This window comes from Hyperolius riggenbachi, chromosome 12 (genome assembly GCF_040937935.1).
Source record: "Hyperolius riggenbachi isolate aHypRig1 chromosome 12, aHypRig1.pri, whole genome shotgun sequence".
Taxonomy (NCBI): Eukaryota; Metazoa; Chordata; class Amphibia; order Anura; family Hyperoliidae; genus Hyperolius; species Hyperolius riggenbachi.
Genome location: NC_090657.1, coordinates 147,150,866 through 147,173,018, shown reverse-complemented (window position 1 = coordinate 147,173,018; position 22,153 = coordinate 147,150,866). Strand labels below are relative to the sequence as shown.

Here is a 22,153-nt window from a genome sequence, read left to right as displayed (position 1 = left end):
AATGCTGCGCACATAGCGATTATTGTCTGGTGGATGCTCCCCCCACATAGCGATTATTTTTTGGTGAATGCTGCGCACATAGCGATTATTTTCTGGTGAATTCTCCCCACATAGCGATTATTGTCTGGTGAATGTTCACCCCCACATAACGATTATTGTCTGGTGAATGCTCCCCCCACATAACGATTATTTTCTGGTGAATGCTCCCCCCACATAGCGAATATTTTCTGGTGATTGCTCCCCCCACATAGCGATTAATGTCTGGTGAATGCTTCCCCCCCCCAATAGTGATTATTTTCCGGTGAATGCTCCCCCCACATGGCGATTATTTTCTGGTGAATGCTGCCCACATAGCAAATATTTTCTGGTGAATGCTCCCCCCACATAGTGATTCTTTTCTGGTGAATGCTCCCCCCACATAGTGATTCTTTTCTGGTGAATGCTCCCCCTACATAGCGATTGTCTGGTGAAAGCTCACCCCACATACTGATTATTTTCTGGCGAATGCTCTCCCCAAATAGCGAATATTTTCTGGTGAATGCTCCCCACATAGCGATTATTTTCTGGTGAAAGCTCCCCCCACATAGCTATTATGTTCTGGTGAATGCTCCCCCCACATAGCGATTATTGTCTGGAGAATGCTGCCCACATAGCAAATATTTTCTGGTGAATGCTCCCCCCACATAGCAATTATTTTTTGGGTGAATGCTCCTCCCACATAGCAATTATTGTCTTGGGAATGCTTCCCCCACATAGCAATTATTTTCTGGTGAATGCTGCCCACATAGCAAATATTTTCTGGTGAATGCTGCGCACATAGCGATTATTTTCTAGTGAATGCTCCCCCCACATAGCGATTGTCTGGTGAATGCTCCCCCCACATAGCGATTATTTTCTGGTGAATGCTGCCCACATAGTGAGAATTCACCAAAAACTAATCGCTATGTGGGTGGAGCATTCACCAGACAATTCGCTATGTGGGGGACATAGTGAATTGTCTGGTGAATGCTCCACCCACATAGCGATTATTTTCTGGTGAATGCTCCCCCCACATAGCGAATATTTTCTGGTGAATGCTCCCCCCACATAGTGACTATTTTCTGGTGAATGCTCCCCCCACATAGTGACTATTTTCTGGTGAATGCTCCCCCCACATAGCGATTATTTTCTGGTGAATGCTCCCCCTACATACCGATTGTCTGGTGAATGCTCCCCCCACATAGTGATTATTTTCTGGTGAGTGCTCCCCCTACATAGCGATTGTCTGGTGAATGCTCCCCCCACATAGTGATTATTTTCTGGCGAATGCTCTCCCCAAATAGCGAATATTTTCTGGTGAATGCACCCCACATAGCGATTATTTTCTGGTAAGTGCTCCCCCCGCACATAGCGATTATGTTCTGTTGAATGCTCCCCCCAAATAGCGATTATTGTCTGGTGAATGCTGCCCACATAGCGAATATTTTCTGGAGAATGCTCCCCCCACATAGCGATTATTTTTTGGGTGAATGCTCCTCCCACATAGCAATTATTGTCTGGTGAATGCTCCCCCCCCCCCACACTGCAATTCTTTTCTGGTGAATGCTGCCCACATAGCAAATATTTTCTGGTGAATGCTGCGCACATAGCGATTATTTTCTGGTGAATGCTCCCCCCACATAGCTATTATTTTCTGGTGAATGCTCCCCCCACATAGCGATTGTCTGGTGAATGCTCCCCCCACATAGCTATTATTTTCTGGTGAATCCTCCCCCCACATAGCGATTGTCTGGTGAATGCTCCCCCCATATAGCGATTATTTTCTGGTGAATGCTGCCCACATAGCGAGCATTCACCAGAAAATAATCGCTATGTTAGTGGAGCATTCACCAGACAATTCGCTATTTGGGGGACATAGCGAATTGTCTGGTAAATGTTCCACCCACATAGCGATTATTTTCTGGTGAATGCTCCCCCCACATAGCGATTATTGTCTGGTGAATGCTCCCCACATAGCGATTATTGTCTGGTGAATGCTCCTCACATAGCGAATATTTTCTGGTCAAATTAGGATCCACAAACCAGGAATTAACCCCCTTGCCAGGGCCTGTAGGTGTAAACTGTCCGTTTTGTATGAAACTTGGAACAAGGGCTTGGAAGCTAATTTCTACTCTTGGACAGTTTAGCCTTCATTCCACATATTTTCCACTTGCTGATAATCTTCATGGTGGTTTCCAGAGCCTCAGTGTTTTAGAGGTGGCATTGTAAGCCATTTAATTCTGATACAGTTACTCTTTCTTGGGTCTTCCAGTTCCAGATTTTTTTTTTATTTCTTTTTTACAGTCTTGGTTTGAGACCTTTTAGGGAACTTTACATTGCTGCAAAAAGTTACATCTTACTGATGTTTAGGTTCAAGGGCTGACAGCAATTGAGCTGAGGTAAGCACTTAAAGAACAACTGAAGTGAGAGGTAAATGGAGTCTACGATTTCAATTCCCTTTTAAGTGATGCAAATTGCTTGACTGTCTTGACAATCCTCCGTTTCTAATACTTAAGTCATGAATGCAGATCAAATGTTTGACTTAAGTTTATTCTGCATTTGCAGCATTCTTGTTTCAGGTGTGCGATTCAGGCACTACTGAGGCATGAAAGATCAACTGGGTGCCAGGCAGCTGGTATTGCTTAACCTCCTTGCCGGTTATCCCGAGCTCAGCTCGGGGTAACCTGCGCAGGAGGATTTCTCAGGCCCCGCTGGGCCGATTTGCATAATTATTTTTGTTACATGCAGCTAGCACTTTGCTAGCTGCTTGTAACATTCGATCGCCGCCGCTACCCGCCGATTCGCTACTACCCGCCGCGCGGCCCCCCCCCGCCCCAGACCCCTGCGCAGCCTGGCCAATCAGTGCCAGGCAGCACTGAGGGGTGGATCGAGATTCCCTGTGACGTCATCCCGCCCCGTCGCCATGGTGACCGGGGAAGCCCTGCAGGAAATACCGTTCTGAACGGGATTTCCTACTTACTCTGATCGCCGAAGGCGATCGGAGTGGGTGGGGGGATGCCGCTGCTCAGCGGCTATCATGTAGCGAGCCCTGGGCTCGCTACATGATTTAAATTTTTTTTTTTTAAAAAGTTCTGCGCTGCCTCCTTGCCGGTGGGAATTAGACCGGCAAGGAGGTTAAAAATAAATAAACATGGCAGCCTCCATATCTCTTTCATTTCAGTTGTCCTTTAAACTTGGTTGATAAGGTGACTAATAGAGATGACCCGAACCTCCAATTTTCACGAACTTCCACAAAAGTTCGGTTCGCGCGAACTTTCGCGAACAGCAATAGACTTTAATGGGGAGGCAAACTTCAAAAACTAGAAACACTTATGCTGGCCAGACAAGTGATGGAAAAGATGTTTCAAGGGGTCTAACACCTGGAGGGGGGCATGGCGGAGTGGGATAGACAGTAAAAGTACCGGGGGGAAATCTGGATTTGACGCAAAGCAGCGTTTTAAGGGCAGAAATCACATTGAATCCTAAATTGCAGGCCTAAAGTGCTTTAAAACATCTTGCATGTGTGTACATTAATCAGGGAGTGTAATTAGAGTACTGCTTCACACTGACACACCAAACTCACTGTGTAATGCCCCGCAAACAGCTGTTTGTGTAGTGACAGCCATGCTGGACTGGTGCGCACCTAGGCCAGAGTGCAGGCCGTGGCGGTTTTCAAGCCTATATGGTCGCCGGGCTGTGGTAGCTCAATGAAAGAACAACAGTGACTGTCAGGTAGGTATATGCAGTTATGGGTATTACAATGTACACCTGTCACACACAGACAGGTACCGGACAGGCTCAGTGACAATGCCTGCGCTCACGTAGGTGGGTGGGTGCACTGAAGAGAACAACAGGTAGTAGGTATATGCAGTGATGGGTATTACAATGTGCACCTGTCACACACACAGGTAGTCACTGAATGTGCTGGGCCTGGCAGTGGCACACACAGTAGGAATTACCAAGGCTGTCTATGCAACACAAAAAAAAAAAAAGCACCCCTCAACAGCTCTATTGAGAGCTAATCTTGTTCTTGTAATCTATTTTTTTTGTCAGTGGGACACGCACAAAGAAAAAAAAAATAGATTACAAGAACAAGATTAGCTCTCAAAAGAGCTGTTGAGGGGTGCTTTTTTAGCAATAACAATCAGCCAGGAGCAAGCTAACAAGCCTACAAGAGCCTAACTAAGCTTTCCCCATGAGAGTCTGCAGCAGCTATCCCTTCTCTAATTACTGCAGGCACACAAATGAGTCCAATGCCTGACACTGTCTGCCTTTTATAAGCGGGGGTGGGGCTCCAGGAGGGAGTGTAGCCTAATTGGCTACAATGTGCCTGCTGACTGTGATGTAGAGGGTCAAAGTTGACCGCGAGCGAACGCGAACCACCGAAGTTCGCCGGCGAACTGTTCGGGCCATCTCTAGTGACTAAAAGAACAGTTAGTTTTTCATGTTTTTTTTTTTTTTTTTTTTAATGAAATAAGTATTCAAAAATGTGTATTTGTTTACTGAGCTGTCTTTTGTGTTCTACTTAATGTGTTTTTGGAGTACAGAAATAATAAAGTGCTATAAATAACAAAAATTGGCTAAAGCAGGGATAATATGTTTTTAGGCCGTACTTGTTCCAGGTTAGAATTCAGAAAGTCTTATAAGTTGAGGAACCTAAAACCAGATGTAATCTATTATTTACCACATGTTACTGTTCTAGAGGCTTTATTTGACTTTACTCTCTCTTTGTGCTTTATATACTGTATCTGCAAGTTGAACAGCAAAGATGAGAATGGTGTGCTTGTGGAGAACTGGAGCGGCTTCTATGATGATGGCGTCAATCCCTGCAGCTGGAATGGAAGCTCTGTTATCTTGAAAGACTGGTACTTTAAGGGATACAAGCCTGTGAAATACGGACAATGCTGGGTGTATGGCGGATTACTCTGCACAGGTAGGACTTTGTAACACAAACCTGTCCTCAGAGCCTATTTACACATATGATAGTGCGGTGTGGTGCGCACTATTCCGCATCTCCTATTTTTCCTTCAAAACAGAGAGGTGCTCTGCACCTGGATTTTTGAAACTTTCCGGGACTTCTTTGGGCCTGAGGAAGTAGGCAAAGATGCACTAAATGTGTTGCCTGTGTTATATTTATATATTTATACTAGCTGATTGCCCGTCGTTGCCCGGGTATGTGTTTGGCTGGTGTTGGCTCCGCCCACTTTTCTAACCCTAACACACAATGACTCAATGACCTAGTATGTGAGCTCTGCATTTTTTGGCATCAATAATTTGCATTGAAATGAACCAAATCTGATTGGCTGTGAATCTCCCCTCTTTTCTGAATTTGAACCCCAGTCACCCAATGACCAACTGTAGCAGGTTTTATGCTTGTGTCCTTAACAGTGCAAGAGTGGCAGCAAATTAATATTCCCCTTGAAAAGCAATAAATGAATTTGGATTGGCTTTTGTAGGCTCCACCCTCTTTATGAATATTAATCCCAGTCACCCAGTGACCAACTGTGCAAAGTTTGAGAACCCTGCAATTAACAGTGTAAGAATGGCTGCAGTTTACATTTTCCCAGTGAAATTTGTATTTGTCTCTGCCCACTGATGACCCAGCATTGCCTGGGTATGTATTTGGCTGGTGTTGGCTATGCCCACTTTTTGTAACAGTAACAGACAATTACTTAATTACTCAATGACCAAATTTGTGAGCTTTGCAGTCTTTGGCATCAATAATTTGCATTGAAATGAAACAAATCTGGTGGGCTGTTTTTGTCTCCACCCCTATTCTGAACTCCAGTCACCCAATAAATAACTGTACCCAGTTTGGGGCTTGTGCCATTAACAGTGCAAGAATGGCAGCAATGAAATATTTCCCTTAAAAATCAATAGATTAATTTTGATTGGCTTTTGTAGGCTCCATCCACTTTTATGAATAATAGCTGATGAATCGGCGTTGCCCGGGTAAGTATTTGGCTGGTGTTAGCTCCGGCCACTTTTTCTAACCCTAACACACAAATACTAAATGACCAAGTTTGTGAGCTTTGGGGTCTTCGTCATCAATAATTTGTATATTCCCATAGAAATTAAACAAATCAGATTGGCTGTTTGTGGCTCTGCCCCTCTCTGGCATTTGAACCCCAGTCACCCAATGACCAACTGTAGCAGGTTTTAGACATCTGTTATTAACAGAGCAAAAATGGAAGCAATTTAAATATTCCCCTTGAATCAACAGGTGAATTTTGATTGGCTGTTATAGGTTCCACCCACTTTCCTGAATATTATTCCCAGTCATTCATTGACCAACTGTGTCACGTTTGAGAACCCTGCCCATAACAGAATGGCTGAAATCAATCTAACAAATCTGATTAGCTGTTTGTGGCTCCGCCCCCTTTAGTGAATTTGGACCCTAGTCACCTATCAGGTAAGAGGCCTCTGCCATTAACAGTGTAAAAATGGTAGCAATGTAAATATTCTCCTTGAAAATCAATAGGTGAAATTTGATTGGCTCTTGTTGGCTCCACCCACATTTCTGAATATTAATCCCAGTCACCCAGTGGCCCACTGTGTCAAGTTTGGGAACCCTGCCATTAACAGTGTAAGTATGGCTGCAGTTTATATTTTCCCCTGGAATAAAATGTAGTTGTTGGCTCCACCCACTTTTTCTAACCTTAACATACAGTCACTCAATGACCAAGGTTATGAGCTTTGAGCTTTTGGTATCAATAATTTGTATATTCCCATTGAAATTAAACAAATCCGATTGCCTGTTTGTGGCTCCACCCCTATCCGAATTTGAACCCCAGTCTCCCAGTGACTGACTGTACCAGGTTTGAAGCATCTGCTATTAACAATGTAAGAATGGCAGCAATGTAAATATTCCCCTTGAAAATCAACAGGTGAATCTTAATTGGCTGTTTTAGGCTCCACCCACTCTCTTGAATATTCATCCCATTCACCCAGTAACCAACTGTGCAAAGTTTGAGAACCCTGCCAGTAACAGTGTAAGAATGGCTGCAGTTTATATTTTCCTAGTGAACTTTATTTTTGGCTCCGCCCACTTTTTGTAACCTTGACCCACAATCACTCAATGACCAAGTTTGTGAGCTTTCAGGTTCCTGGCATCAAAAATGTGTGAATGGAAGCAGTTTATCCACCAAGAAAGTCTGATGGGCTGTTTGTGGCCCTGCTCCTTTAGTGAATTTGGACCCCAGTCACCCAATGACCGACTGTAGCAAGTTTGAAGCCTCTGTCATTAACAGTGTAAGAATGGCAGCAGTTTTAATATTCCCCTTGAAGATCAATAGGTGAGTTTTGATTGGCTGTTGTAGGCTCCACCCACTTTCCTGAATATAAATCTCATTCACCCAGTGACCAAGTTTGCCAAGTTTGAAAACCCTGCGAATAACAGTGTAAGAATGGCTGCAGTTTACATTTTTCCATTTAAAATGAATGTCTGAAATTTCATTGGCTGTTTTATGCTCCGCCCACTTTTCCTGCTTTTGTAACCTCGGTCACCAAGTGACCAACTGTGCCAAGTGTTGGGACTCTGGCTCAATTACTGTGAGACACCTTTTTCCATTTTTTCCATTCACTTGAATGGGTGGAATCTGATTGGCAGTTTGTAGCTCCGCCCAGGTGTGCAGGGGGGACGCGAGACCCCCCAGAACATATCATCCCAGGTAGTAAGGAATCTGTATACCAAGTTTCACTCAAATCGGTCAAGGCATTTTCGCGTGATCACGGCACATACATACATACACACACATACACACACATACATACGATTTTATATATATAGATATATATAAATTTGACGTAATTGAGGTAAGCCACCTCCCCCTTTTTCTCTTTTATTTGTTTTTAACTCAGTTTTTATACACTCCTGGGCACCTGGCTCTTACACCCTTTGTGCTTGTTTCCCTCCTTGTAAGAGCTAAGTCTGGTCACCACATGGCTGATGCCACATGTCAGGATCTTACTTGCTGTTTTTTTAAGAGTGTGACCATCACCACCCTCTCTGGGTACATGAGTGGAGTAGGGTTCATGCATCTCTACCAGCTTCCAGTGGTTTATTATTCCCTACTAGTAGACCCAGCCCGTTTAAAAACAGGCTCTAGGTCTACAGCTGCTGCCGCCAGTGCGCATGCGCGCACACACTGCGCATGCGCGCACACACTGCGCACGCAACCGCCGTGCACCGAGCGCGTGCCCGTTGCAGGCGCGCGCCTGCCCACCTCACTCGCCCGCACCTGCCCACCTCGCTCGCCCGCACCCGCCCACCTCGCTCGCCCGCACCCGCCCACCTCGCTCGCCCGTCCAGCTCCCTGGTCCCAGCTGTCTGTTACTGCGCACATGCGCAGTAACAAAAATCCTGGGACACAGGGACAAAACTGCTGGACGCATTGACACTTAGCTTTTATTAGGTAGGATGCAACCTCCCTTTGTGAGTATTCATTTTGCCTAATTTTCATAACCTTTGTGATGTAATGTACCATTTGGGCTCCGGTTGTCTCTGGTTTCTTCTTAGGGTGCTTTGCTTTGGGTGCTTCTTAGGGTGCTTTGCTCACCTTTCCATACAATTTTTTTTTTCAAACAAAGCTCAAATACAATTAGTGAGGTGATAAGTGGAATGGTGCTGCCACAAACCTCACAGCAGCACAACCAGGAGTGGTGGTGTGAGGTGTTAATCACTCAGCACTGCTGAATATTTGACTAAGCCCTTAATGCATACTTCAACAATGGCCTCGATTCATAAAGCATTCCCGCATGCGGGAATGCAGAAAACGGCACACTTTACCGACCACACAGCAAGATCTGTATTCATAAAGGCTTTTCCGCATGAAAAGCCGACATTCGCGAGCAAAGTGATAAATCACCGCCTTGCGCGGTGATTATCACAGCAAAAGTAACAAGTGGTCAATTCATAAAAATTAGAGGTAGCGGTATGCGGACGGGTATTACCGCTACCTCTGATGTGGCGAGAAGCGTGCGGAATCCGTTGCAGTGAATGGGACAGACCTCCCAAGCAGCTGCAGAGAGAACACCGCACGGAGGGATTCCGCCTGCTTCTCCGGCTTCCGCATGTCTCCCGACAGCCTAACGCCTGCCTACAGCGGAGTATCTCCGCACGCCTGTCACAACAGGCAACATTTTTATGAATTACCACCCTGAAGGCGGAAATACCGACAGCGGTGTTTCCCCGCTCGACTTTCCCCGCTCGCAGGCACTTTTATGAATCGAGGCCAAAGTGTCCCTATCTGCATCTAGTGTTGGGCGAACATCTAGATGTTCGGGTTCGGGCCGAACAGGCCGAACATGGCCGCGATGTTCGGGTGTTCGACCCGAACTCCGAACATAATGGAAGTCAATGGGGACCCGAACTTTTGTGGTTTGTAAAGCCTCCTTACATGCTACATACCCCAAATTTACAGGGTATGTGCACCTTGGGAGTGGGTACAAGAGGAAAAAAAAATTTAGCAAAAAGAGCTTATAGTTTTTGAGAAAATCGATTTTAAAGTTTCAAAGGGAAAACTGTCTTTTAAATGCGGGAAATGTCTGTTTTCTTTGCACAGGTAACATGCTTTTTGTCGGCATGCAGTCATAAATGTAATACATATAAGAGGTTCCAGGAAAAGGGACCGGTAATGCTAACCCAGCAGCAGCACACGTGATGGAACAGGAGGAGGGTGGCGCAGGAGGAGAAGGCCACGCTTTGAGACACAACAACCCAGGCCTTGCATGAGGACAAGAAGCGTGCGGATAGCATGCTTTGTACCACCATGCAGTCATAAATGTAATAAAGATAAGTGGTTCAATAAACAGGGACCACGCGGCAACGCTAACCCAGCAGCAGCACACGTGATGGAACAGGAGGAGGCGCAGGAGGAGAAGGCCACGCTTTGTGAGACACAACAACCCAGGCCTTGCATGAGGACAAAAAGCGTGCGGATAGCATGCTTTGTACCGCCATGTAGTCATAAATGTAATAAAGATAAGAGGTTCAATAAACAGGGACCACGCGGCAACGCTAACCCAGCAGCAGCAGCAGCAGCAGCACACGTGATGGAACAGGAGGAGGCGCAGGAGGAGAAGGCCACGCTTTGTGAGACACAACAACCCAGGCCTTGCATGAGGACAAAAAGCGTGCGGATAGCATGCTTTGTACCGCCATGTAGTCATAAATGTAATAAAGATAAGAGGTTCCATAAACAGGGACCGGCAACGGTAACCCAGCAGCAGCAGCAGCAGCAGCAGCACACGTGATGGAACAGGAGGAGGCGCAGGAGGAGAAGGCCACGCTTTGTGAGACACAACAACCCAGGCCTTGCATGAGGACAAAAAGCGTGCGGATAGCATGCTTTGTACCGCCATGTAGTCATAAATGTAATAAAGATAAGAGGTTCCATAAACAGGGACCGGCAACGGTAACCCAGCAGCAGCAGCAGCAGCAGCAGCAGCAGCAGCAGCACACGTGATGGAACAGGAGGAGGCGCAGGAGGAGAAGGCCACGCTTTGTGAGACACAACAACCCAGGCCTTGCATGAGGACAAAAAGCGTGCGGATATAGCAGCAATGCTTTTTGCCGCCATGCAGTCATAAATGTAATACAGATGAGAGGTTCAATAAACAGGGACCGGAAACGCTAAACCATCCCAGATGTTCATCGGTCATGTTACTTGGTTGGGGTCCAGGAGTGTTGCGTAGTCGTTTCCAATCCAGGATTGATTCATTTTAATTTGAGTCAGACGGTCTGCATTTTCTGTGGAGAGGCGGATACGCCGATCTGTGATGATGCCTCCGGCAGCACTGAAACAGCGTTCCGACATAACGCTGGCTGCCGGGCAAGCCAGCACCTCTATTGCGTACATTGCCAGTTCGTGCCAGGTGTCTAGCTTCATGCCCGGTTTCAGGTCCAGCGGTGCCAGCCACAAATCCGTCTGTTCCTTTATTCCCCTCCAAATTTCCTCCCCTGTGTGCTGCTTATCCCCAAGGCAGATCAGCTTCAGCAACGCTTGCTGACGCATGCCAACAGCTGTGCTGCACTGCTTCCACGATCCTACTGCTGCTGGTGCTGGGTTAGCATTTCCGGATGAGGTACAGCTTTGAGATGCGTTGGAGGAGAAGGAGTCAGAGAGGTAGGTGCTGCTGTTGTTATCCAGCTGTTTGCGGCGTGGGCAACACCCGCGCCGTAGCAGGTGAGGAATCGCTGCCAGGCTCCACAAGGTTCACCCAGTGCGCGGTAAGGGAGATGTATCGACCCTGGCCGAACGCACTCGTCCAGGTGTCAGTGGTGAGGTGAACCTTGCAGGCAACGGCATTCTTCAAGCTTCGGGTTATTTAGCTGACCACGTGCTCATGCAACTCAGGCACTGCAGAGCGCGCAAAGTGGTAGCGGCTGGGAACAACGTAACGTGGGATGGCCACTGACATCATGCCCTTGAAGCTGTTTGTCTCCACCACTCGATATGGCAGCATTTCGCAGGCCAGAAGCTTGGCTATGCTGGCTGGCTGTTACTGCCACGGCCCGGGGGTCATTTGCTGGCAATTTCCTCTTGTGCTCAAACATCTCAGAGACAGACAACTCAACCGTAGCGCTGCACACCGAAGGGCTGTTGGTTGTTGTGTTTGATGAACACTGGGAGACCTCAAGAGCACTAGTCCGGAAAGTGACAGTGTCAGCATCGTCTGATGTTTGTGAATGTTGTGAACCACGCAATGGCTGGGCTACTGCTGCTGCTGAGGCGGGTCTGGTGGTGAGTCTGGTGAACCCAAGGGAGGCAGTGTTGCTGGTGGTACCCTGTCCTGCCGCGTTTGCCCACAGAGTGGGATGTTTGGATAGAATGTGGCGGCTCATGCTGGTGGTGGAGAGGTTGTTAATACTTTTCCCCCTGCTCAGGCGGGTCTTGCACACCTTGCAAATCGCCATGGTAACATCCTCAGTGCAGTCTTCAAAGAAAGCCCAGACTTTAACTGGCTGAGGACTCGGACCTCGTGCGTGATGTGCTGGTGCTGCTTAACCCACTGCTGGACGCTTGAGAGGTCATCCAAGTAATTATCTGGTCCTGTTCTTTTGGATCTGTGAGGGTTGTTGTCCTGGACAACATGGGCAGTATTGAGTGGGTTTTCTTGGGTGCTCCCCTGTGGCCTGTACGTGAACCGTCAGGGGAAACACCTCTTCCCTTGCCCCTCCCTCTTTCACCGGATTTCTTCCTCATTTCACTTATCCTTAAAGTACACGCTGACTGGCAGCAGTACAGTGGCAGTACAGAAATGCTATACAGTGGTGGGTGAGCGGTGTACCACTATTGTCAGCAGTGACACAGAGCACAATGCTATACAGTGGCGGGTGAGCGGTGTACTACTGTTCCCAGCAGACACAGAGTGGAAGTAAACACAATGCTATATAGTGTGGCTGAGCCGTGTACACAGAGTGGCATTAAACACAATGCTATATAGTCTGCTATATAGTCACCCCGAACAGGGTGATGTTCTGCAGAACCCGAACAGTGGCAAACACTGTTCGCCCAACACTACTGGGAGGGAACGCAGATTTTAGTACCTAAACACACGATACAACATGTTTTCCGGGGTCGGACTCTGAGGCACATACAGATGGTCCCGATCATCATCCTCATCATACAACTCTTCTCCTGAGTCTGACCCACCCACCACCTCTGCCACCCCAACATCCCCAGACACAGACCCCTCATCGTCCTCAACATTAACTTGGGATGCTGGCCTGAGCCAGACCTCCTCCTCCACATCAGGCCCCATCATCTCCTCAATGGCAGCCCTCATTAATCGCTCTGGCGACGGACTGATGGACACAACGTTCTCCTCCGGGGAGGGCTGCTGCTGACCACTGGCTGCTGGGGTGGATGTTATAGCTTGCGTGGGGCGTTGGCTGTTGCTGTTGTTGGGAGTGCTGCTCACAGCGGAGGTCTCTGGGGAACTCATGTTGAGCTCATATAGTGGTTGACGGTGAGTGGAGTATTACTGATCCCAGCAATATACACACTGACTGGCAGAGTACGCAATGCTATATAGTGTGGCTGAGCGGTGTACACAGAGTGGCAGTAAACACAATGCTATATAGTCTGGCTGAGCGAGCGGTGTACTACTGTTCCCAGCAGAATCAGAGTGGCAGTAAACAATGGTATATAGTCTGGCTGAGCGGTGTACACAGAGTGTCAGTAAACAATGGTATATAGTCTGGCTGAGCGAGCGGTGTACTACTGTTCCCAGCAGAATCAGAGTGGCAGTAAACAATGGTATATAGTCTGGCTGAGCGGTGTACACAGAGTGTCAGTAAACAATGGTATATAGTCTGGCTGAGCGGTGTACACACAATGCTATATAGTCTGCTATATAGTGTCAGTAAACAATGGTATATAGTCTGGCTGAGCGAGCGGTGTACTACTGTTCCCAGCAGAATCAGAGTGGCAGTAAACAATGGTATATAGTCTGGCTGAGCGGTGTACACAGAGTGTCAGTAAACAATGGTATATAGTCTGGCTGAGCGAGCGGTGTACTACTGTTCCCAGCAGAATCAGAGTGGCAGTAAACAATGGTATATAGTCTGGCTGAGCGGTGTACACAGAGTGTCAGTAAACAATGGTATATAGTCTGGCTGAGCGGTGTACACACAATGCTATATAGTCTGCTATATAGTGTCAGTAAACAATGGTATATAGTCTGGCTGAGCGAGCGGTGTACTACTGTTCCCAGCAGAATCAGAGTGGCAGTAAACAATGGTATATAGTCTGGCTGAGCGGTGTACACAGAGTTTCAGTAAACAATGGTATATAGTCTGGCTGAGCGGTGTACACAGAGTGTCAGTAAACAATGGTATATAGTCTGGCTGAGCGGTGTACACAGAGTGGCAGTAAACACAATGCTATATACTCTGGCTGAGCGAGCGGTGTACTACTGTTCCCAGCAGACACAGAACAGTGAACAGAATGCTATATAGTGTGGCTGAGCGAGCGGTGTACCACTATTCCCAGCAGACACAGAACAGTGAACAGAATGCTATATAGTGTGGCTGAGCGGGCGGTGTACCACTATTCCCAGCAGACACAGAACAGTGAACAGAATGCTATATAGTGTGGATGAGCGAGCGGTGTACCACTATTCCCAGCAGACACAGAACAGTAAACAGAATGCTATATAGTGTGGCTGAGCGAGCGGTGTACCACTATTCCCAGCAGACACAGAACAGTGAACAGAATGCTATATAGTGTGGCTGAGCGAGCGGTGTACCACTATTCCCAGCAGACACAGAACAGTGCACAGAATGCTATATAGTGTGGCTGAGCGAGCGGTGTACCACTATTCCCAGCAGACACAGAACAGTAAACAGAATGCTATATAGTGTGGCTGAGCGAGCGGTGTACCACTATTCCCAGCAGACACAGAACAGTAAACAGAATGCTATATAGTGTGGCTGAGCGAGCGGTGTACCACTATTCCAAGCAGACACAGAACAGTGAACAGAATGCTATATAGTGTGGCTGAGCGAGCGGTGTACCACTATTCCCAGCAGACACAGAGTGGCAGTAAACAGAATGCTATATAGTGTGGCTGAGCGAGGTACACAGAGTGGCAGTAAACAGAATGCTATATAGTGTGGCTGAGCAAGCGGTGTACTACTATTCCCAGCAGACACAGAGTGGCAGTAAACAGAATGCTATATAGTGTGGCTGAGCGAGGTACACAGAGTGGCAGTAAACAGAATGCTATATAGTGTGGCTGAGCAAGCGGTGTACTACTGTTCCCAGCAGTGACACAATGACAGGGGGGACCCTGGCTAGCGTGGCTGGAGCGCGAACTACCCTGCCTGCCTACCCAAAGCTAAACCCACAGACAAATGGCGGAGATATGACGTGGTTCGGGTATTTATTTACCCGAACCACGTGACCGTTCGGCCAATCAGAGCGCGTTCGGGTCCGAACCACGTGACCCGTTCGGCCAATCACAGCGCTAGCCGAACGTTCGGGGAACGTTCGGCCATGCGCTCTTAGTTCGGCCATATGGCCGAACGGTTTGGCCGAGCACCGTCAGGTGTTCGGCCGAACTCGAACATCACCCGAACAGGGTGATGTTCTGCAGAACCCGAACAGTGGCGAACACTGTTCGCCCAACACTATCTGCATCCTGAAATCAGGGTAGGGTAAGATGAGACAGCAGGAGCCCAAATAGTGCAGTACGTCACTACAGGGAGAGTAAAAGAAAAGGAGGGGTACTTGCAAAGAGCTGTTGAAACAAGGGCAGCCAACCTAGTGAACGGATGGAGAATTATCCACTCGGGTGATCTCTCTAATATTCCTGCTGTGGTCTCTCTCTCAAAATTTTTTTTTTTTTAAATTAATAAATAGAGGATACTTTTGGGTACCAGTTACCACTGATGAGCGAAAATGCAAAAACTGTTTTCGCCAAATTTTTGCCGAAAAAAGCACTATTTTCGTTTTGACAGGCAAATTTTCGATCGAATATTTCCGCGTTTATTTTCGCCTAATGTCTGTATTTTCATGTTAAATTGCAAAGCCCCCTTACAAGCTAGAATCACCAAATTAGCAGAGTATGTTAAGGAGAACAGTGAGTATAAGGGGAAAAAACATTCAAGAAGACCTTACAGTTTTGGAGAAAATCAATTTTAAAGTTACCCCTCAATATACATAGTGATTTGAATTTAAAAAAATATATATTTTATCAAGCGCACATGTCAGTATTATTTATTACAGAGGCAGAGGGGAGCAGCAGCTCGGTCAGAGTGACCATCACCTCCATAAGTCAGGAGAAGCAGGCAGTGTACATATCCCATAAAATGACAGTGGCGGTGGGAGCAGCAGCTCGGTCAGAGCGACCATCACCCCCATAAGTCAGGAGAAGCAGGCAGTGTACATATCCCATAAAATGACAGTGGCGGTGGGAGCAGCAGCTCGGTCAGAGTGACCATCACCCCCATAAGTCAGGAGAAGCAGGCAGTGTACATATCCCATAAAATGACAGTGGCGGTGGGAACAGCAGCTCGGTCAGAGTGACCATCACCCCCATAAGTCAGGAGAAGCAGACAATGTACATATCCCATAAAATGACAGTGGCGGGTGGAGCAGCGGCTTAATCAGAGTGACCATCACCCCCATAAGTCAGGTAGAGGATCATCAAGATAGCCAGGGAACTGGTATTGCTTAAAAGGAAATAAATATGGCAGCCTCCATATACCTCTCAATACAGTTGTTCTTTAAAGGACAACTGTAGCGAGAAGAATATGGAAGCTGTCATAATTATTTCCTGTGAAACAATCTTGCTAATCCTCTGCCTCTAATACTTTTAGCCATAGACACGGAACAAGCATGCAGCAGATCAGGTGTTTCTGGAATTATTTTCAGATCTGGCAAGATTAGCTGAATGCTTGTTTCTGGTGTGATTCAGACACTACTGAATTGATCTGCAGGACAGCCGAGCAACTGGTATTGCTTAAATGGAAATACATATGACAGCCTCCATGTACCTCTCACTACAGTTCTCCTTTAACAAAGACTTTTGTTTTAGAATACAACTACAATCCAGCCTGATGTAGCTTGTATTTGTGGAAATTTTCAAACCACAAACACACAGTAAACTGCAAATAAATGAGCAGTAGCTAGCTAAGCTCTCTCTACACCTATCACATCCACTAACTCTTCCCAAGAGAGGGTGGTGTGTCAGAGAGCTAGTGTGTGTTATACTCAGGGGGCTGTCTGTTGTCTGATTGGTTGTAGTTATATGGTTCCTGGGTCAATTGTGCTGCAAAGAATCATGGGAGGCCCAATATGGGGAGAGAAGACATTACTTCCTATCAATTTTCAATTTTTCATGCTAAGCACATGTCGAATATAAGTTATTTTCAAAATTTTGCACGACCCCTTTAACTTATTTGCCAACTAGCTTGGTTTCTCATAAAATTAAAATAACTTGGTACAATTATTGTCACTTCATATCTATTGGTGTCTGCATGACTTTCTTTTAGAGATTTGTACTCATAGATTTCATACATAGACTGCATTGCTAGCTAAGGCAGATCTCCAAGGACCACTAACCCTCCAAAGTAATGCCACCTGCTTGATCTGTTTGCTATTTATAGGGAACCTGAAACAAGAGGTATATGGAGGCTGACATATTTACTTCCTTTTAAACTGTACCAGTTCCCTGGCAGTCTTGTTGATCTCTGGCTTCCGCAGTGTCTAAATCACACACACCTAAAACAAGCATGCGGAAAATCTTGACATTTTTTCTCAGAACCATCTGATCTGCATGCTTGTTCTCGGTCTATGGCTAAAAGTATTAGAGTTGAAAGAATTAGCAGGACTGCCAGGCAACTGGTATTGTTTAAAAGGAAATAAATGTGTCTGCATTCACATCCCTCTCACTTCAGGTTCCCTTTTAGTGAAGGATATATGAGTTGTTTTTTTTTTTCTTGGAGTTCCACTTTAACACAGATGCAGCCAGTATTTTAATATCTGATAGCAGGGGCGTAACTAAGCCCCACTGGGCCCCCCTGCAGAATTTCAGAGCGGGCCCCCCCCCCGGGGCCCGCTCGTGGCCGGTTTTGGGGGGCTGGAGGGGTGGCAGCATGAGGGGAAAGCCTAGCCCATAGTCGGCGGTGAGAGGGGAAGTTCACCCCTCTCCCTCACCTCGGGGCTCTCCCCTCTGCGCTCCCCTCCAGCTAGTGAACCTGTGTGGGCAGCGAGCAGCCCGGAAACAGAAGTGACGTCAGCCGCTAGAGCGAGAAGGCGGCGATGGAACGCAAGGAAGAAGGTATGTATCCTGCCGCCGCTGCTGCTCGCTGCCCACACAGGTTCACTAGCTGGAGGGGAGCGCAGAGGGGAGAGCCCCAAGGTGAGGGAGAGGGGGGAACTTCCCCTCTCCCCGCCGACTGTGGGCAAGGCTTTCCCCTCATGCTGCCACCCCTCCAGCCCCCAAAAAACGGCCCCGAGCGGGCCCCAGGGGGGGGGGGGCTGGGCCCCCCCCGGGCGCAGGCGCTGCAGGGCCAATTGTTACGCCCCTGTCTGATAGCATTGTTACTGTAAATTTTATATAGCCAAAACTATTACTGCTTGCTGGAATTTAAATACAGGAACTTTTCCGCCACAATTCACTAAGATAATCTCCTGTCTTTAGTAATGATTGTGTGCTGTTTTTACTGTTATCACCATGGTGATAAAGCATTTAGCAAACCTTAAAATAAGGATTCTGTCTTTAATTTAAGGAGTCATTTCTAAAGTCAAGGTTTCAAGCCTTAAAATAACAGAATTTTAAAGACATGATGCTATATCACATAGAGGAATGCAAGTGATAGCAGCTGTAAATTGTGTGAGAAATTAGCACCTGGTCCGAGCTGTCATTAAGTGTTATGTTACTACAGACTGCAATGTAAAGTGAAGCTTTCTGAGCTGTCTGCTTTATATTTTACTAGTTTATGTAGAAGGGGACTCTGTATAGAAATAAATATACACAGCTGGCAGACAGAGAGGAAGGGGGGAGAGAGAGACACCAAGCGCGCGCGCACACACACACTCTCTCTCTCTCTCTCTCTCTCTCTCTCTCTCTCTCTCTCTCTCTCTCTCTCTCTCTCTCTCTCTCTCTCTCTCTCTCTCTCTCCTACACAGGTTAGCTGTAATCCTCCTGGCAGTAGGTGGGGTGGAACTACATCCTGCTTGCTTGTGCTCCTCCCCTCCCTATCTACTGCATGTGAGAATAACTACAGAGGTGATAACTTAAAGACTGGAGTGATAAGATAACACTCTCGTTATAAAAACTTATCACTACATGTTAATAAGGCAAGCTCCTTTAGTGCATTAACACTTAAAATACTGTTTGATGTGTGGTGATACGTTTTCACTTGCCTTATTATCACCAGCATGATCTTATTGAATTGTGGCCATTTACTGGTTCATTTCACTGCATTTAGTATGGCTTAGTATTTATATTGGATATGACCATCTTTTTCATGAAATCTTTTTGAACTGGTTTTATTTTAGTATTGAGATGTTTGGGGATTCCAACCAGGGTCATCACCAACTTCAATTCAGCCCATGACAAGAATGGAAATCTGTTTATAGATGTATATTATGACAGCTATGGTACAAGTGTCGAGTCCCAGCAGGATGTGATGTGGTAAGCTCAGACTTCTATAGTTACATGCATCGAGAGTAATTACCCCCCAAAAATATATATATAAACTGAAATGATGAAACCTCCATAATAAATTATAATTAGTAGTATGCTTATCATTGCCTCCTTCTATAGTTTCACCTTCCTTTGAAAATTAAATAATGATGGGGCTTATAATTACCATTGCGCTAAGTGTGTGACTGTCATTCTGCTAGCATTCTGGCCAGTTAACATCTCGCAATCCACTATGTTGATCCACAATAGTGTATTGTCAGGTTAATTGAGGTCATCCAAGGACACAGGCTCTGGTTCACAGGGAAGCTAGCTGCAGTTCTGTACCAACTAACAATAAAAAACAAACATTCAATGATTTCATAGGCTGTGAGATAGTTGGAAGTGGAACTGAATTTTTATTCATTTTTATTAGTTACCTACTTCTAATTAAGAACCTAATAGTTTAATGTAGACTTTACATTTCAACAAAGCTCTGGTTTACGTTATGTAGACCTAATAGATTCAGATCTTTATACATATAACCCTATACATATAATATACATATAACCCTAACTGGTAACCTTAATCTAACCCTAAACTGAACCTAAACACATCTCAAAACCCTGACTCTTATCCTAATCAGGTACGGATTTAACATTAGGCATTGTAGGCACATGCCTACAGGTGCTTGAGGATGAAAGGAGACTCCCTCCCCTCCCCTCCCCTGGTGCATGCCTCCCTCCTTATGCAGTCCCGAGTAGAGTGTAAATGAGAGGTTATTCACCCAGGACTTGGCATTCCACTGACAAGATCTCACTTCAGTCCGGGGCACCATATACTATACCTGTAGCCACCTATGACGAGCAAGGGAAGTAAGGGAGGAGTGACAGCTAGGTCAGCCAGCACACTTGCGGTACGGTTCAACTGGGTTTGTATGTTCATGGAGGGCAAAGTCTAGGGTACCAGGACATTTGTGCCTATAGGCTCCAGTGATGTAAATTCAGGCCTGAGCCTAATCTTATCTGATTTTCCTGATCCTCAAATGTTTTGATACCTACCAGCTGGCATTTGCACAAGCATTCATTTTTACATCAGGTTCTGAAATGAACCAGAACCCAATTTACCCCGAGCCAAAACGGCATATTTTGCTGGAAGACCCACTTTAGTGCGATGTACATTTCACTGTTTTTTTTACTCATACCATTCTGCAGGAATTTTCATGTCTGGAATGAAGCTTGGTTTAATCGTAAGGATCTAGGTTCACGGTATAATGGTTGGCAGGTTATGGATGCAACACCCCTGGAGCTCAGTGAAGGTATGAAATAATCTATGATGTGCATTCCTTAACATATTGTGTATGCCACCTAGGTTTAGGATTTAATTGATCTGAGGAAAGGAACATTATTCATAAATTACTCCTGGGCTCATTCAAACTAAGTTGGGCACATTACTAAACATAGCTCCCCCTCCTGTCATGTCCTCTAGGTCTAAATCTGAATTACGTATCTGATGAAAAGGATATATCTGGATTGAATTAAATTTCTGAACCACTAATGAAGCCCGCTACTCAGGGTCGGCCCGCTCATGAGGCGGGGTGAAACTTTTGCCTCAGGCGGCAAGTTTCCAGGGGCGGCACCCGCCCGTCCGTGGGTGCGGGGAGCCGGCCCGCCGAGCTGGAGGAGTAGCTGGCAGGACGGGGGTATTGGGCCAGCGGCGGGGAGGGGGGTCGGACCCCCCCCTCCCTCGCCTGGGTCCCCCGTCGTCCGCTCCCCTCCAGCCTAAATAGAAGCAGCCGTATGTGTAAGAGGCACGGGCGGGGAGACACTCACCTCCTCCTCGCTCCAGCGTGCGCTCCACTGACATCACTTCCTGCAGGACGCTGCAGGAAGTGACGTCAGTGGAGTGCACGCTGGGAAGAGGTGAGTGTCCTCCCCGCCCGTGCCTCTTACACATACGGCTGCTTCTATTTAGGCTGGAGGGGAGCGGAGGACGGGGGACCCAGGCGAGGGAGGGGGGGGGGTCCGACCCCCCTCCCCGCCGCTGGCCCAATACCCCCGTCCTGCCAGCTACCCCTCCAGCTCGGCGGCCCCCCAGAGCGCTCCCTAGCCCCCCCGAGGAGGGGGGGGAGGGGCGGCGGTGACAATTTTTTAAAAATTTGCCTCAGGCGGCAAAAAGTCTAGGGCCGCCCTGCCGCTACTTCAGTTCAAATTCCTAAAACCTCCAAGTAAAGAACTGATCATCTACAGGGGTTAATGGAGCGCTGCCTACAGAACAGTCCTGTGTTGTAACTCCCCTTCCTCTAAGCCAGAACACAGAGAAGGATGGAGTTTTTAGCCGTGGTTATAATTTTTACTGTAATAAATTCAAACAATTTTTAAATTAGTCTTTTAATAAGTGCAAGTGGTGATTGCTGAGGAGGTGCCGTAGTTTAGTGCTGCTTCCAATCAGAAATCTCCATTTTGGAAAACGCAACGAAGAGTTTGGATTTCCACGGAAATCTGATTAACCGCAACTCTGTCATTTAAGCCCAATCACAGAACTCGAAAGCATTGGACCAATGAGAGAAAGCAGAATTTTTCAGTAAAAGACGGATTACTGCAGTAATTTTAGACCAATCACAAGACTAGGATACTGAGTCTTGTGATTGGCCTAAAATTTCCAAAGTATTCCGATTACAGCGGTAAAATTCTGCATTCTCCGACGGGTCAAACACTTCCAAATGCAAAAAAAAAAAAAAAGACTTCTCGGAATGTGGAAAAAGGAAGTCAGAAAACAGAAATTGGAAAATCATAAATGGGCATTGGCGGAAATTAAACTTTCCATGGAATTGTAAATCGGCATTCCTGACCATCCTTAATAGTCAGAGCGGTTTCACAAGCCATACAGGCCAGATTTGAGGTCCCCTATAAGTGCAGGGCCCAATACCCCGTATTACTGAAATTCTGTTTCAAGCAGTCTGCAGTGCATAGCATCTTTCTAAAGTACGTTCTGACAT

The 22,153-nt window shown here is 46.6% G+C and overlaps 1 protein-coding gene across 1 annotated transcript in view; it reads left to right on the top strand.

Annotated features, from left to right (window-relative positions):
- Positions 1–22,153, top strand: part of LOC137542284 (protein-glutamine gamma-glutamyltransferase E-like) — an 86,779-nt gene that overhangs the window by 51,377 nt on the left and 13,249 nt on the right. Inside the window, exons 6-8 of the mRNA XM_068264083.1 lie at positions 4,774–4,951; positions 19,032–19,167; positions 20,370–20,473. Of these exons, the coding sequence (XP_068120184.1) occupies positions 4,774–4,951; positions 19,032–19,167; positions 20,370–20,473 (418 nt within the window). The remainder of the gene's footprint in view (positions 1–4,773; positions 4,952–19,031; positions 19,168–20,369; positions 20,474–22,153) is intronic.